Raw genomic sequence first — 13,998 nt, forward strand, 5'->3', positions numbered from 1 at the left:
ATTTTAAAACTTTAGAAGGAAATGGGATGTTGCAGTTTGAAAAAGCAGACGCTGGAAATTTTTCCTTTGCCACCTACATGTTCAGTTAAGAATTAAACAATTATATATCAGTTGGTATCTCTCTCTCTCGCTTCAGTGGAGGTGAATGCTTCACAAAACATTAAGTCAGAGTGAAGAAGAAAGAAAAAATCAGTAGGTCAAATCTTACACAGACTTTTATTGTTCTCTTTATTACATACATATCATGGCAAACAAGTTGGCCATGTCTCTTCTTTTTCCATCTTAACAACAGAAACACCTTCTGCCTACATACAAAAACCTTCTCATCTCCCTTCCCCTACGTACGTTTGGGTAATCTCTTGATTACACCCGCTTAACTTTTACCATCTATCATCTATGCAAGATATCACATCAACTTACACAGGAAGTTGGTGGCTCTACACACCTTGCACTAATCAGCAGGATCACTGTCCACCACCAAAGTTCCATGCAAGATGCTACACTGAAAAGTTTAATTCTGAAAAGTCAGCTTTTTAAAAAACCAACATGGCTCAGTTCAAAATTTTGTCAACTTCTCTGCGTTGATTTCGACATTTGATGTTTCATCACTGTTTTGGGTTTAAATTAATGCCTCTGACTGCAGGACCTGCAAAAAATAAAATAGTGTCCAGGTCCAAACATTTGTCATTTAAGGAATGTATATAAAGAAGACCTATCTTCTCATTAAACTAAAATCAGACTTTTCCAGACAAAGTTGTAGCTTTGTGGATTACATTTGAGAATTCTTCCTTTCTTGCCTCCGAAACATGCTGACAATTTTAAACAATGTCATCTAAAAGCTAAAACAGTGCTGTGCTATGATACCTAAAAATACTACAATCAATTTTAGAATATAATATAAAAATGTAAAACTTTCATTAGCCCCTCTCAAAATGGTCTAAAATAATGTTTAAATATCAAATTAATAGTAAACAGGATTTGATGCACGACCACTATTCTCAAGAAATCCACAAAGTCATGACACACAGATTCATGGGTAAAATGTGTGTTTGCTTCTCATGATGCTTCCCTTTTATAGCCGTGCAAGTGTCTGTGGGATGCACTTGGATGTTGGAATAAGGTAAATTAGCTGCCAAACAGGACAGTAACACAGAACACTGTTATAATAATACGCACACATGCCGACACACATAAATACAAGTCTTATGCTTCTCTGCGTTGTTTTTTTAAACATTTATGTACAAAAAACAAAATGTCCACCCAGGAGTCCATTTTCTCCTGCCAGCTCCACTCACACCATAGTCTCTTTTCTCTTCCCTAGAGAACACAGAGACTTCTTGTCCTTTTTGGTTTTGTGTGATATGGATGAGGAGAGTGGTGTTGATGACGATGATAACGTCAATGATGAAGATGTGGAGAGGGGTGAAGGACAAGGGGTGGATCTGGGGGTTGTGCAGGGCGAGGTGGGGGCAGACTGAGAGGCTGGCTGCGGGCAGTTCTCGTCTGCTTCCTCCATGACCATGATGGCTGCCACTGAGTAGGGGCGGCGCTTGGAGCAGGCGCCGCTCGTGGTCAGGCTGGGAGTGGAGGACTCGCTGAGAGGCCGGTGGACAGAAATGGCACGGCGGACGCAGTTGAGCCACTGCTGCTTGTGAAAGACGTCGTTGACTTGCAGTGTGTGGGACTGTGCCTGGCTTGGGTCTTGAGAACGAACTCGAAAAATGTTCTTAGCTGTTGAGGAAATGGAATAAATTTAATTAGCAGTTGGATAGTGTGTGTGTCAAGCTATTTTAGCTGCTGTAAAGTTTCTGACACTGGATACAAGCCTTACCTTTGTCTGCGTTGCTGAAAGCACCTCTAAAGGAGCCGCCCATTCTGACATCTCCATCCTGCAGGTCCTCAAGCACCAGATCATGAACTGGGATCGGCTGTCGGTAAACCTGGAAACACTGGCGCTCATTCCTTGTGACGGGGCGGGTCAGAACCAGCAGCTCAGTAAACAGGAACACATGCAGCTTCTGGTAGGAATACAACAACAACAACAAAAAATATTGAATCCATAGCACCGATATCTTATATAACCACCAACAAAGCTGTCTGGAAGATGTTTACTGCCATCAAAGTCCATAAATCATAGGTTGGTTGGGAGATTAGGCAGCTACAGTCTGACTACCTTATATGGGGTGTAAAGTGTGTGTTGATGTGTGCAGCCAAAGGAGTAATGTGTTGACGAGAGGAAAGTCTGTGTGTGTGTTGCTCACCGTGCCACTCTTGTTACGCAGCTCCCCGTGACACAGCAGGCTCTTGCACTGCTCAATGCAAGGGTCCCTCTGCCTCTCATCCAGATACTCCAGCTTGTCGATGTAGTACTGGCACTCAGACTCCCCCTTCTTCATGTTGATGTCAGACAGAACGCCCTGGATGATGGTGATCTGAACACACAAGGAATCAAATTTTTTATTTCAGCCACATTTTAAGAGTTTTATGTTGTGTTTGCGCCCTTTACTTACTGCTTCCTCCAGGCTGGCAGCATCGGGGTGTTCTGGTGGAGTATGTCTCAGTATCTCTTTAAGCAGCAGTGGATACTTGACAAGGGGAAGTCCTGCACCCGCGGGTCCTGCTTCTTCTGGTCCAGCAGTGCCTTGGCTGCCAACTGGTTGCTGCAGTAGTCTTTGTAGGCATTTAGCCTGGGAAGCTGCAGAAGGAGGGAGCACACTTACACTAACTGTCTTCCTTACTTGAAACCTCTGTTTTAACAGAACCACAGTGACTGATGACCTGGTGAAAGAACACTTACCCAACTGACAACAATCTGTCCAATCTGGCCAACAGTCCCATCTGGGCCTGTGGCTTTAGACAGCTGGGCCAACAGGTCTTCATGCAGAGGGATGTAGGCATCCAGGTTGCCAAAGATGTGAGTGAGCTCCTCCTCGGACATAATGGAAAGCTTCAGCATCGGATCATGGTATGCCTGTGGGGAAAGGGGGGGACCAAAATGGTCAAATAACAGCATTCCAGCAGGACAATGGGGTGGATTGCTAAGAATAGTTCATGAAGAGCTTTAGGAGTACAAGAGAAAGAATAACTCCTGTCTTTTTATAGTTCTTGGCTTGGCTGTGTGGAGGACCTGCCATGTTTTGATTTAATCAGTTTGCTTTATATGTTCTCAATCTGCCTCAGAGGTTTATAAGTACAAACCTTGCGTGCAAGCTGGAGGTCCTCAATCAGGTCCTGCTCTCCACGAGACAGCTCAAATATGGCCTGAAGAGGAGGCACAGACAGATACTTTCTTAGCAAAACACAACTCAAAATATCATTATTATTGCAACTGACAGCCATTAAACTAAATCTAAAACCTCGCTGGTGCCAATCGATGGAGGTCTGCTTTAAAATCTCTGGCTGGCTCTCCCCCTCCTTCTTGTTCTCTGTTTATAACTGTGCAGAGTTTATTGGCTGTTGACAGCTGTCTAAGATGTCTGACATATGCAGGACAAGTGGAGAGGTAGGGCAGGAGGAGATCACTAGTTTGTTGGCTTGTGAGGTCTATGAGAGGTTTTTACAGACTGGGAAATGAGCCTTGGATGTTTTTAGTCACATTAGACTATCTGAAACAAATACTGCAGGGCTATGTGAAACTAGGCTAATAAACAGGTAGCATTCACTGCTGTCTGGTTCTCTGTCTGGTTTGTCTACAACTGTGCCTTCCCTTTGGTTTCCTAGCCATGTCCTACCCTTTGAATACCATTTCATCTGTTTTCATGTCTCACCTCTTGCCGCTTGATCTCTTTGGTGGAGAAAGCTCTCTTCTGGTGGACATCTAGCGTCTCTGACCACAGAATGCTGTTCCTCCTTTTAGGCGGTGTGGGGGCTGCTGCCTTACTGAAAGGCTTCTGGGGCCCGCCCGGCAACTTGCCATCGCCCCGGAAAGAGGCCTGCAGATGGAAAAGAGGAAGCCCCAGATGTCAGAGATGTTGCAAATGGAAACCAAGTTGTCTAATGCAACATGTGGAACAGTGAAACCATGCCTGTTGACCCAAGGAATGTCAGAGGGGGTTACCTGGATGGTTTGGCCGAAGCGCCGGACGGCCCCATTCTTCACTGGAGAGATGAGGTTGGCTAGCGACGTCACCCTGCCGAGAGGACGGACACGCTTGTTACTGGGTTCCTGAGGAAACGAAAAAAATGGAAAGAGAGATTAGTCAGGCAGTTGAATCACTGCTCAAAAAAAGCCTTCAGTTTTCACCTTATTCTTGTTTAATTCCAAATGTGAGATTTTCTTTTGACTTGTGACTTCCTTATGATAAAACACATCAAGTCAAGTCATAAATATTCATTAGTGGTTCCACTATCTGCTTTGGGATGAGGAAATATGAGTAGCTGGAACTGAGGTCAAGCAGCAGACAGACTGGCAGACTAGTGGACAGACAGAGCCACTGAGGAGGAGGAAGCAGCTCTAGCAGCTGTTGACTCCATCATGTGAAGAGTCGCCAGCTAGGCCAGCCCTGAGTGCTGTGGGAAGAGGGTCTGGTGGAATGCCAGGAATGCACGAGACCCTGCTTTCAGCTGTTCAACACCCCTCCCCACACACTCTCTGCTACTATCTGGCCTGACAACAGCTACAGCTCCACTCGAGAATAGATCTGTTCTATCACTCAAACTGTGTGAGATAAATGCTTCCTAATTTCTGCAGCTCTTTAACTGGCTTCCCCAGGGACACAAAGCAGTCGAGGACAGTGTGGCAATGTGTCAGGACTGTTCAGTAAAACAGACTACCACTGTGACTCAGGCAGGGGAATGGAGCAGCACTTGTAAACAGACAGTGATTGTGTCTCTTCTCAACTGTTTACACAGCGCAGCATCACTGGGGGGTCCACAGCAGTGTTTACGGCTGCAAGTCGAGACAGGCTCTTCAACAGGCCTTGCGTGAATACACTACAGCACTACACCTGGGGCAGGTGACCCCCTTCCCCACCCTCCCACTCCTCCCCTCATCCAGCCTGAGGCTTTGGAGAAAGGAGAGCTGCTTGGCCCCACGCCAACAACAACAAGCCACAGGAATCAAAGAACTGAAGCTCTGAAGTAATGCTTTCATCCCACAGAACCTCTTCAGAAACATGACAGAATGAGACAGCCAAAGGCATAATCAACATTTCCAAAGTTTGCACTCCCCACAAGACACGTTGTATTTTAACAACTACACACTAATGATGGCATGCTCAGTGAAATCAAGCACCGCAGTGTTAAAAGCTAATCATGTTTTCTCCTGACTCAGGCCAAATGGGATTTTGCCTTGGCGCAGCCAATCGGGGGAAACAGAGCAGTCACTGAGGATCTGAGCTCACCAGACACAGCTGCAGAACAGATTCACTCAGTCTGCTGTAGTCTGAGAGCTGCTGTGGTTGGCTCACATTTGGCTGCGGTAAGGATCTGCACATGTTGGATCAGAACAGCCAGACAGCCTTGAAAACCTAGCAAGCCCTCTAATGGCACGAGCCAACAAAGAGACACCACATGTCAATGGGTTTAACTGTCGTCTACATGTAAGGGACAAGATTTGCTTGCTTCCAGTTTGTGACCATACAATATGTGGAGACAAATTAAGTACAAAGCAAAAGTTGGATCATGTGGGGGGAGGTTCCAAGTCATTATTGGAAAAGCATGCTGGCTATTATGTTCTTCCTGTCGTTTGGGGACCGGCCCCAGAATAACAAAAAGGCCAAAAGTTTAGACAGACAGGGAAAGTTGCTATTCCTGGCAGTTTGATCGAGGAACTCTGTGGGGTTACAGCGAGTCTGGCTCACTTCAGGAAACAAGATGGATCCAGGATTTCTGCTGCTGCTTTGGATAACCGTTATCAGTGGAACAATGATACTCCAGACACATATATTGTACATACGTGTTCCTTAAACTCCTAACCAAAGACAAAAAGCACATGAACCTCAGCAGTTTCAGCAGATCTAAAAAGCTCCCTTCCTGCACTTTTTCTGTGACATAACCAAGTGTGTGCTGTCAACTGGAAAACAAACAAAGAAAAAAACAAATGTGTCCCTAGGATTACAACAGCCAGTGCACAAAAGAAGGAGTTGAGGCCAATGAAAAAACCCTGAAAGAAGCTAAAACGATGCCCCAGTTATGCAATACTGTGCTGAACAGGACTGACTTCATGAATTGTTCTTAGACTTCTGCTTTATCATGTGGTTTACTGACAATGAAACCATATCTTCCCAAAATCTCTTCCAGAACAAAACAATGCAACCTCAAAAGGGGAAGGAAAGAGCTGAAGTAGTGCTTTAATCAGTACAGAGAATACCTGGGTTTCACCACCTGGGTCCCTTTCATAGTATTAGCAGCTGAGAGAATACTCTCAGGGTGCTGTGTTTGCATTAAAAAAGTGCTTTAATTTCAAAAGCCAGAGGTCAAAAGCAAAGTATTTCTAGATGGGACTGAACTCAAAGGATGCAGAGTTGTTGACAGAGTTCACACCCTACTGCTTTATTGTTTGTGGTACTTTGAGTCTACTGACTCTCCTTAACTCACCAAGACTGAGCTACCTGCTGGGATAAATGTTTAAGAACAGACGCTGAATACACAACACTGGGGGGTTGTGTTGATGGGGGGAATAGCTCATTGTTTACTTCATAGGTGCAGTGTAATCCAATGATTAACTTTTCCAGGTCAAGCAGTATCTCCAGCATTGTTCTAAATGCCTCAGCACAAAGTTCAAAGTCTCACAGGCACAGCAAGCGTGCGCACACACACACACACACACACACACAGTGCGTCCAAGTGAGAAAAAAACAGGGCTGGCCTGAATTACTCATAGTCTGACATATGACAAATATTATTATGGTCAAGCATTTACTGAAAGACACACGATCCCACTTCTGACAAATGCTGTCATTAAAATACCTCCTCATAGCAGGATGTGTGGAAGCAAACATTTCCTGCGCTTTGTATGTCAATGTACTTTACTACCTCCTTGTTTAGTCCGGTTGAACCAAAATTGCCAAGAAATTGCATCTCACCTCTGACTCTTTATTCGCTTGGTTCTGGTAGTCTATCACTTGCAGAGTCCGTTTGACAGGAACCAAGCTACCCAGTTCATCGTAAGCCACCATAGCTTTCAGTAAAAACACTAGATCCTTTTTTAATCCTGGCGGGTCAGCTCCAAGTAATCCACACCAGAAGAAAAAAAATTGAATGAAACTCAAGGATTGCGTGAGATAAAAACAAAAAAAAAACTCTTAAATAAATAATACACCTCCCTCCTGATTGTCATCTTCTTTCTCCTTAATGGGACAGGGTTTTTCTGAAAGCTCCCCTCACACACTTTAAACTTTGGTCTGAGGTATAATGAAGGAGAGAGGACTTTATATGAAGAGGAGAGAAGGGGAGGAGCCCTGCTCAGCCCTCATGAGGTGGCGTCAGTTATTTGGAAGTCAGTAGAAGCTGCCTACATACTTATGCACACTCAGTAAAAACGTATTCAAAACCCACTCAGTGAAAACAGTAGTGAGAATTTTTAAGATCACAATTTTTCAGAGTTGACGCAAACAACTCTCATGAGGGTAAGGAAAGTTGCAAGAAGAATTGATACTAGAACAACATTTTAACAGATGTGTGTTATTCAACATGACAAACATTACAAGCCGCACATTTGGTCACAAAACTGCACTACACATGCTGCAGTTCAACATATAGCTTAACTATCACAGACAACAGTAAGAGCAAATAGCACTTTTTGGACATGAATACAGAGCTGGAACAATTAACAGAAAGATAACTAGCAACAATTTTTCAAAAATACAAGTTATTTCTTTAGAAAAAAAAATGCCACAACTTTTTGGTTCCAGCTTATTTAATGTGAGCTTTTACTGTTTTTTTCTCAGTTTTAAATCATTATCAAATGAATATCATTGGGTTTGTGGACATTTTATACATTTTGATTGAGAAAAATAATTCATAGGTCAGTCAACAATACAAGAAAATACAGGTCAAGCATACATAAATATGACCCCCATAAAACATTTTAAAGTGTTGCGATTTCTTTGTGAATATTGTGGACATACACATCAATATGGATTTATCTGTGAGAATCAGCCTGCTTTTAGAAGCTGGTGGCACTGTTTGCTACTTATAAGTGAGGAAAATTCAACTTGTACATTACACTGATATAGATAAAACTACCATAAAAGTTAAGAAACCATCCTTATTTTACATTACTGTGATCATTAATGACTCTAATACCCATAACTGATTCAAAGCCAGATGACCACTTTGATTACTCTATATTCTCCAAGTGAAACTGAGTCTGAAATCATGCATAATCATTGTTCAATCAAAGAGGAATTGCCTTGCATCAATTGATCAGATACTAATAGGTTTTAAATTAGGTGGCAAATTCTGGTTAACATGCTTTTAATCAGTAAATTACAATGTAATTATTACTTAGCTGTTTCTTGATAGTTAATTAAAGCAGTCTCTGCTCTTTGGAGCAACTCTGCTTTAAAATAGCTGTAATCAGTGTCTTCAGTTGAAATGGGGGAGGGGATCAATTAGAATATCAATAGCAGGCATACCCTGATGCACTCAGCCAGATGTTTAAACTGAAACCTGTATAGTGAGTACCGCTGGGGGGGTAGGGTCCGACTGCCACCCATATGTGGATTGGTATAATTGGGAGAAAAGGGGCAGCGTGTTCACTGGTTTCAGTTAAAACAAAGACCTTCTGGCTCTTTTGAATTCATGTGTGCACACCCACAATGGGAAACTCAGCCAGACAGGCAGATGCACACAGGGCTGAAGCACAATCACACCTGAAGCATCCCACACAGGTGGTGGACAAATGCACAACAAAAAGTGGAGGTGTTAGGTCTAATGGAGTAGCTAATGTGTAGAGATGTGGGTGAGGGGTGGGCAAATGGACGAGCCCCATCAACGTGGAGGTGTGAAACAGGACACAGGCTTCATGCAGTTGCTGCTTGTGGGTGACAAAACACAGATACTGACTGAGTTGTGTAGATGATGAGGACACCTTGTTCTTTGGGTTTGTTAATAGAGCTGTCAAAAGGGCTCACCTGCTGTGGGCCAACAGGACACCGAGTCTGGCTTACATCACCCATAAACCCTTCAAAACAACATGCAAGATAATGAATCAATTGACTTCAGTGTCAAATATGATCAGGATTTGGGTTCATGTGAATAAAAGGACAGTCAGGGCAAACTAAAACTATGCAAACCGAGGAGTCAGAAGGGATCCAATTAAAAATGAATCTGTCTGTGTGTAGTCTATGTGTGCAGTCCTGCTGTTACTCATTCTGTATGGTGAGACCTTGGGCTGAATCAGCTGCACATCTGGTCCATCTGCTATAAAAACTAAACAACATGGGTAAACCTCCCTGGCCTCTTCACCCAGTGTTACACTGAATTGTAGCTGGAGTGCAGTCCTGATTTACACTCCAATACACACATATAGAGTACAGGGCCAGTCTGAGCGTGTGGTGGAGCCTGATGAGTAATGCAGCTCTACCTCTGTCTAACCTATGCCGTGCCAGGGACAGACTGAGCCCTGGGGCCTGAGGGACTCAGCTCAATATAACCTCTACATAAGCAGCAGTGAGTACAGGTCACACAGTGCCTGATTACAGATAGCTCCAGGAAAGGCATTAAGAAAGGTTGAGCAAATAAACACTGCTGAATGACCGACTTCAAAACAAGACAACGGTGAAGGTGCTGCTGCCCTCTGCTGAATGATGTCAGGAGCAACAGAAACAAGGAAAAACAGAAGAGATTTAGTGCAACTTCTAGTAACATACCCCTTGACATGCCACGTTGCTATCACATTTAACAAGGTGCATGTCTGAAAGGGGCCTAATAAGTTGCTCCAAAATCTCTCACTGGTTTTTATTTGTGTTGACATCTGGTGACTGTAAAGGTCATAGCACATTACTCACATCATTTTCATACTCATCCAAACATTCAGTCAACCCTTGCGCCCTTATAGAAGCACCTGCATTTGTTATTTTTCTCTAACCTGAATATTAAAGGAATGGGTATCGAGACTTTGATCACCAAGAGGGAATCTCTGACGAACGTTCTTTGTCCATTAAGTTGAAAACAGAGGTGCACTTCTAAATTGCCTGTGACCCTCTAGGATAAGCAGGGATCACTAATAAACGGATGGGTATTTATAAATCAGTCCCCCTCAGTCGTGACTGAGAGATCTGAACTACTATTAATCAAGAAAGTCTTTGTTCTGAGGGCAAGGAACTATAAATACCTCCACCCCTCTGTGTCTACATTTAATAAAAGACGAAGAAACATAGAAGATGTTGACAGTGATTGAATCACACAACCGTCTATAGACACAATGAAAACCACTGTTCTCAAACCAGACTAACATCCCTGGGTTACTCACAGGTGTAGGTTTTATTTTCTTTCTAGTGTTCACACCCAGGGAAGCCTGGTTGCTAACAAACACAACAAGGTAACCAAGACTCAGTGAAACAACCCATGCCTTCTAGACAGAACAAACTAATATACAGACAGAGCTTCAGCTTGTAGATGCACTGTAATAGTAATGCAATAGTAAAACACCATTTTAATATTGAGTAATTTGTCACAGTGGCATTGGAATAGCAACATAAGGACCATTAACAGTTAGCAGCAAAGGATATGTACATCTATATTTTCACCAAAACTTGTGTATTTTTGCAACATTTTTATTCAAGTGAAGGTGAAAAACAATTTCATTTTTCAGCTGCAAGTTTTTTACTAAATTTATATCAAAACAAGCTGTGAGCTATTTCCAGTGAAATTCTTACAGTGAGGAAATTGTTGTGGGCAACAACAACATGATCTAAAGGCAGGACCAGGCCTGTGTTAGGGTGAAACCCTCATCTTCCTAGCTCCCCAACCCACACAGGAACTTTAAAGTCAGTATGCTGATAAATGATCTACAGATAGAATGAAGTTTAGAGCTTTAGGATTCAATGTGATTTTTGCATCAGTGTAACAACATACAATGATCTGTAGGGTAAAAACATTTCCATCTAGGTATTTTATCTATTAACTGCTTTGCAACAGTTTTTGTTTGTTTGTACCATATCACAATATGATATCAAATTAAACATACTGTGATAGAGGTCCACTCCTGTTCAACAGTGTCAAGGAGCAGTAGTACACAGCAGTTACATGTTAGTACACAGCAGCAGTAGTCCCTCTGAGTACAAAGTATGGACTTCAAGGGCTATGGAGAGCTGCTAGAAAACAGAGGGGCCTTTTGAAAGAGTTATGAGTCCTAGATATCTGCAGAGCATTTACCACCGCAGGGTGTGTAGAAAAGCTGCCTCCATCCTCAAAGATCCCTCCCACCCCCAGCACAGACTGTTCACCTCCCTACCCTCTGGCCGGAGGTTCAGAAGTGTGAAATGCAGGACCTCTAGACTGAAAAACTCTTTCTTTCCCTCTGCCATCAGACTCCTAAACAGCTGAGGAGTTTATTACCAGGAAATACGTGATGTACTGTTTACATTCTCAGTTTGCACATTGAGTGTTGACTGCTGCACATGCTGCTCCCATGCAGCATACATTCTCTGTTATATTCTTATATATTTTTATTATATTGCTGCATTTGCTGCTTAAAGTGCCTTAGATTTTGTGTTACTTATTTATCTACTTTATATTTCATTTGTATTTTGTGGCATTCATGTGGACGGCAAAGTAAGAATTTCATTGTACAGAGAAGCACGTTTCCTAATTGTGCATATGACAAATAAACACTTTGACCTTGACCTTTGAATAAACTGTCTTTAAACATCTGTTGGAAAAATTACTTGTGTGATGCATCCTCACAAACTTGCCAAAATAAGAGTTTGTTAACATGACATCTGTGGAGTGGTTAAGCAGCAGTAAAAAAAAAAAAAAATCAGTTTAAATTACTTCAGCCTAAGTGTATGTAAACGTCTGGCTTCAACTGTATATGGCATGTGTCATCCATTTTACAGAAAAAACGGTGGCCACTGCACCACCATTTAATATTTGGATTTTTCAAAATAATTGTCAAAAAGTACTTTTTGCATTTCTTTTGTTTGCAGAACCAAAACCACACATCTTATAAATTTACTCCTCTAGTCATTGCCACAGTTTCAGCAAATAATTGATTAATTAACCAGTAAAATACATCTGCAGCTATTCTGATAATTGATTAACACAAAATTGCATTTTTTTGGTTCTAGCCTCTCATATGTGTGGATTTGCTGCTTTTATCACTGCTTTAGGTTTGGACGGTTGGTTAAACCAAAAAAGATGACAAGGACTTGGGCTGCAACTACACTATTTTCATTATCAAGTAATGGTATTTTATTTTAATGAAGTTATTAATCATTTTGTCATTAAAAGTTCAGAGTATAAAAAAGAACAGAAAAGGAATAAAAGGCATTTACAACAAACCAAGGTGATGTCTTCAGATGGATGCTATGTCTAGCATTAGTCACATCTCATTTCTATTTAAGAAATTATTAAAATGATTAATCACTTATCAATAGTTCAGTATTCAGTATCAGTAGTTGCCAATTAATTTCTTGTTGATTGAATAATAGCACTGTAAAATATGACTGAACTCTGAGAAGCTGTGATTTAAAAAAAAAGCAGATTACATCACACTGTAAATAAAAAACAAAAGAGTCATTTTCTAAGACCATTCCTTAAAACTCTGATTTTACTTAACAGATCCATTTGGAGTCAGAGCCACAGGGCAGCTATGTATCAGCATCATATGATTAATGAGAGATTTCTACAACAGCTTCCTCTGTATGTGCAGCAGTGTGCAGGAATTAGACTCAATTAGAAAAGAAAGCAAAGTCAGAGTAAAGCGCTACTGTAATCTGAATCCCCACTCCTCTCTCAACACTGTCTGAGGTTTGTTTATGCAAAATCAAAGCAACTGGTCCAACTGGTTACAGAAGCCCAGGCTGTACATCTCTACTATTTCCCCTCATGTATCCCAAAATATTACTGCTCAAAGGTTGCTCTTCTGCAGCTCTGGAGGCAAAATTGTGATTTTCATTTCAGCTTCATTTTAGTTTCTATTTTGTCCTGATGCATTTCTGATACTGTATGTTTCTCCTAAAATTCAATAGGAGAAATAGCTGAGACAGGACAATGAGCAACAGGAGTCATTCTTGAGCTATAAAGGAGACACCTCGCTAAACTCCACTCAGTGTTAGTAATGGCTCCTTTTCTCTCCTTTAAAGAAAATGACCAGCACTAAAACAACCACAGAGCAATATGTGAGTCCATATGCATATTTATACAGTATATGATGGTGAGCACTGGGTTGGTAGGAAGCTCTGACAGAGTTGCTCTATCTTTGGCATCATCCTTTCATTATGGCAAAGCCACAACAAGCACCATGCACCAAGGAAAATAAGTTAATATGCAACAAGAGGGCAGGGCATGTACTGCAACAACCGTTACACTTAGGGTGGCAGGTAAAAACAACTAACACTTCAGGGCGGTCTTATTCCTTCCTTCAAGCTCGCGTCCTCTACCAGAGGCCTGGGAGCTTGAGGGTCCTACGCAGTATCTTAGCTGTTCCTAGGACTGCACTCTTCTGGACAGAGATCTCAGATGTTGTTCCTGGGATCTGTTGGAGCCACTCTCCCAGTTTGGGGGGTCACAGCCCCCAATGTTCCTATTACCACAGGGACCACTTGTGCCTTCACCTTCAACATCTTTTCTAGCTCTTCTTTCAGCCCTTGGTATTTCTCGAGCTTCTCGTGTTTCTTCTTCCTGATGTTGCTACTGCTTGGGATTGCTACATCTATCACTACAGCCTCCTTCTTCTGTTTGTCAGTTTGTATCTGGAAGTCCCACAGGATCTTAGCTTGGTCATTCTCAACAACCTTTGGAGGTGTATCCCATTTTGACTTTGGGACTTCCAGCCTGTACTCGGCACAGATGTTTCTGTACACTATGCCAGCCACTTGGTTATGGCGT

General features: G+C 42.2%; 1 protein-coding gene across 1 annotated transcript; it reads right to left on the reverse strand.

Moving 5' to 3' along the window:
* Positions 1–539: 539 nt before the first annotated feature.
* Positions 540–7,265, reverse strand: LOC109960912 (neuroepithelial cell-transforming gene 1 protein-like). The gene is given in 10 exon segments (XM_020601370.1): positions 540–1,731; positions 1,832–2,018; positions 2,262–2,432; positions 2,511–2,596; positions 2,599–2,695; positions 2,798–2,971; positions 3,199–3,261; positions 3,768–3,932; positions 4,058–4,165; positions 7,026–7,265. Coding segments are annotated over 10 exon segments (1,584 nt in total). The 5' UTR covers positions 7,119–7,265; the 3' UTR covers positions 540–1,291.
* Positions 7,266–13,998: the final 6,733 nt, after the last annotated feature.

This window comes from Monopterus albus, unplaced genomic scaffold (genome assembly GCF_001952655.1).
Source record: "Monopterus albus unplaced genomic scaffold, M_albus_1.0 scaffold51.1, whole genome shotgun sequence".
NCBI classification, from domain to species: domain Eukaryota; kingdom Metazoa; phylum Chordata; class Actinopteri; order Synbranchiformes; family Synbranchidae; genus Monopterus; species Monopterus albus.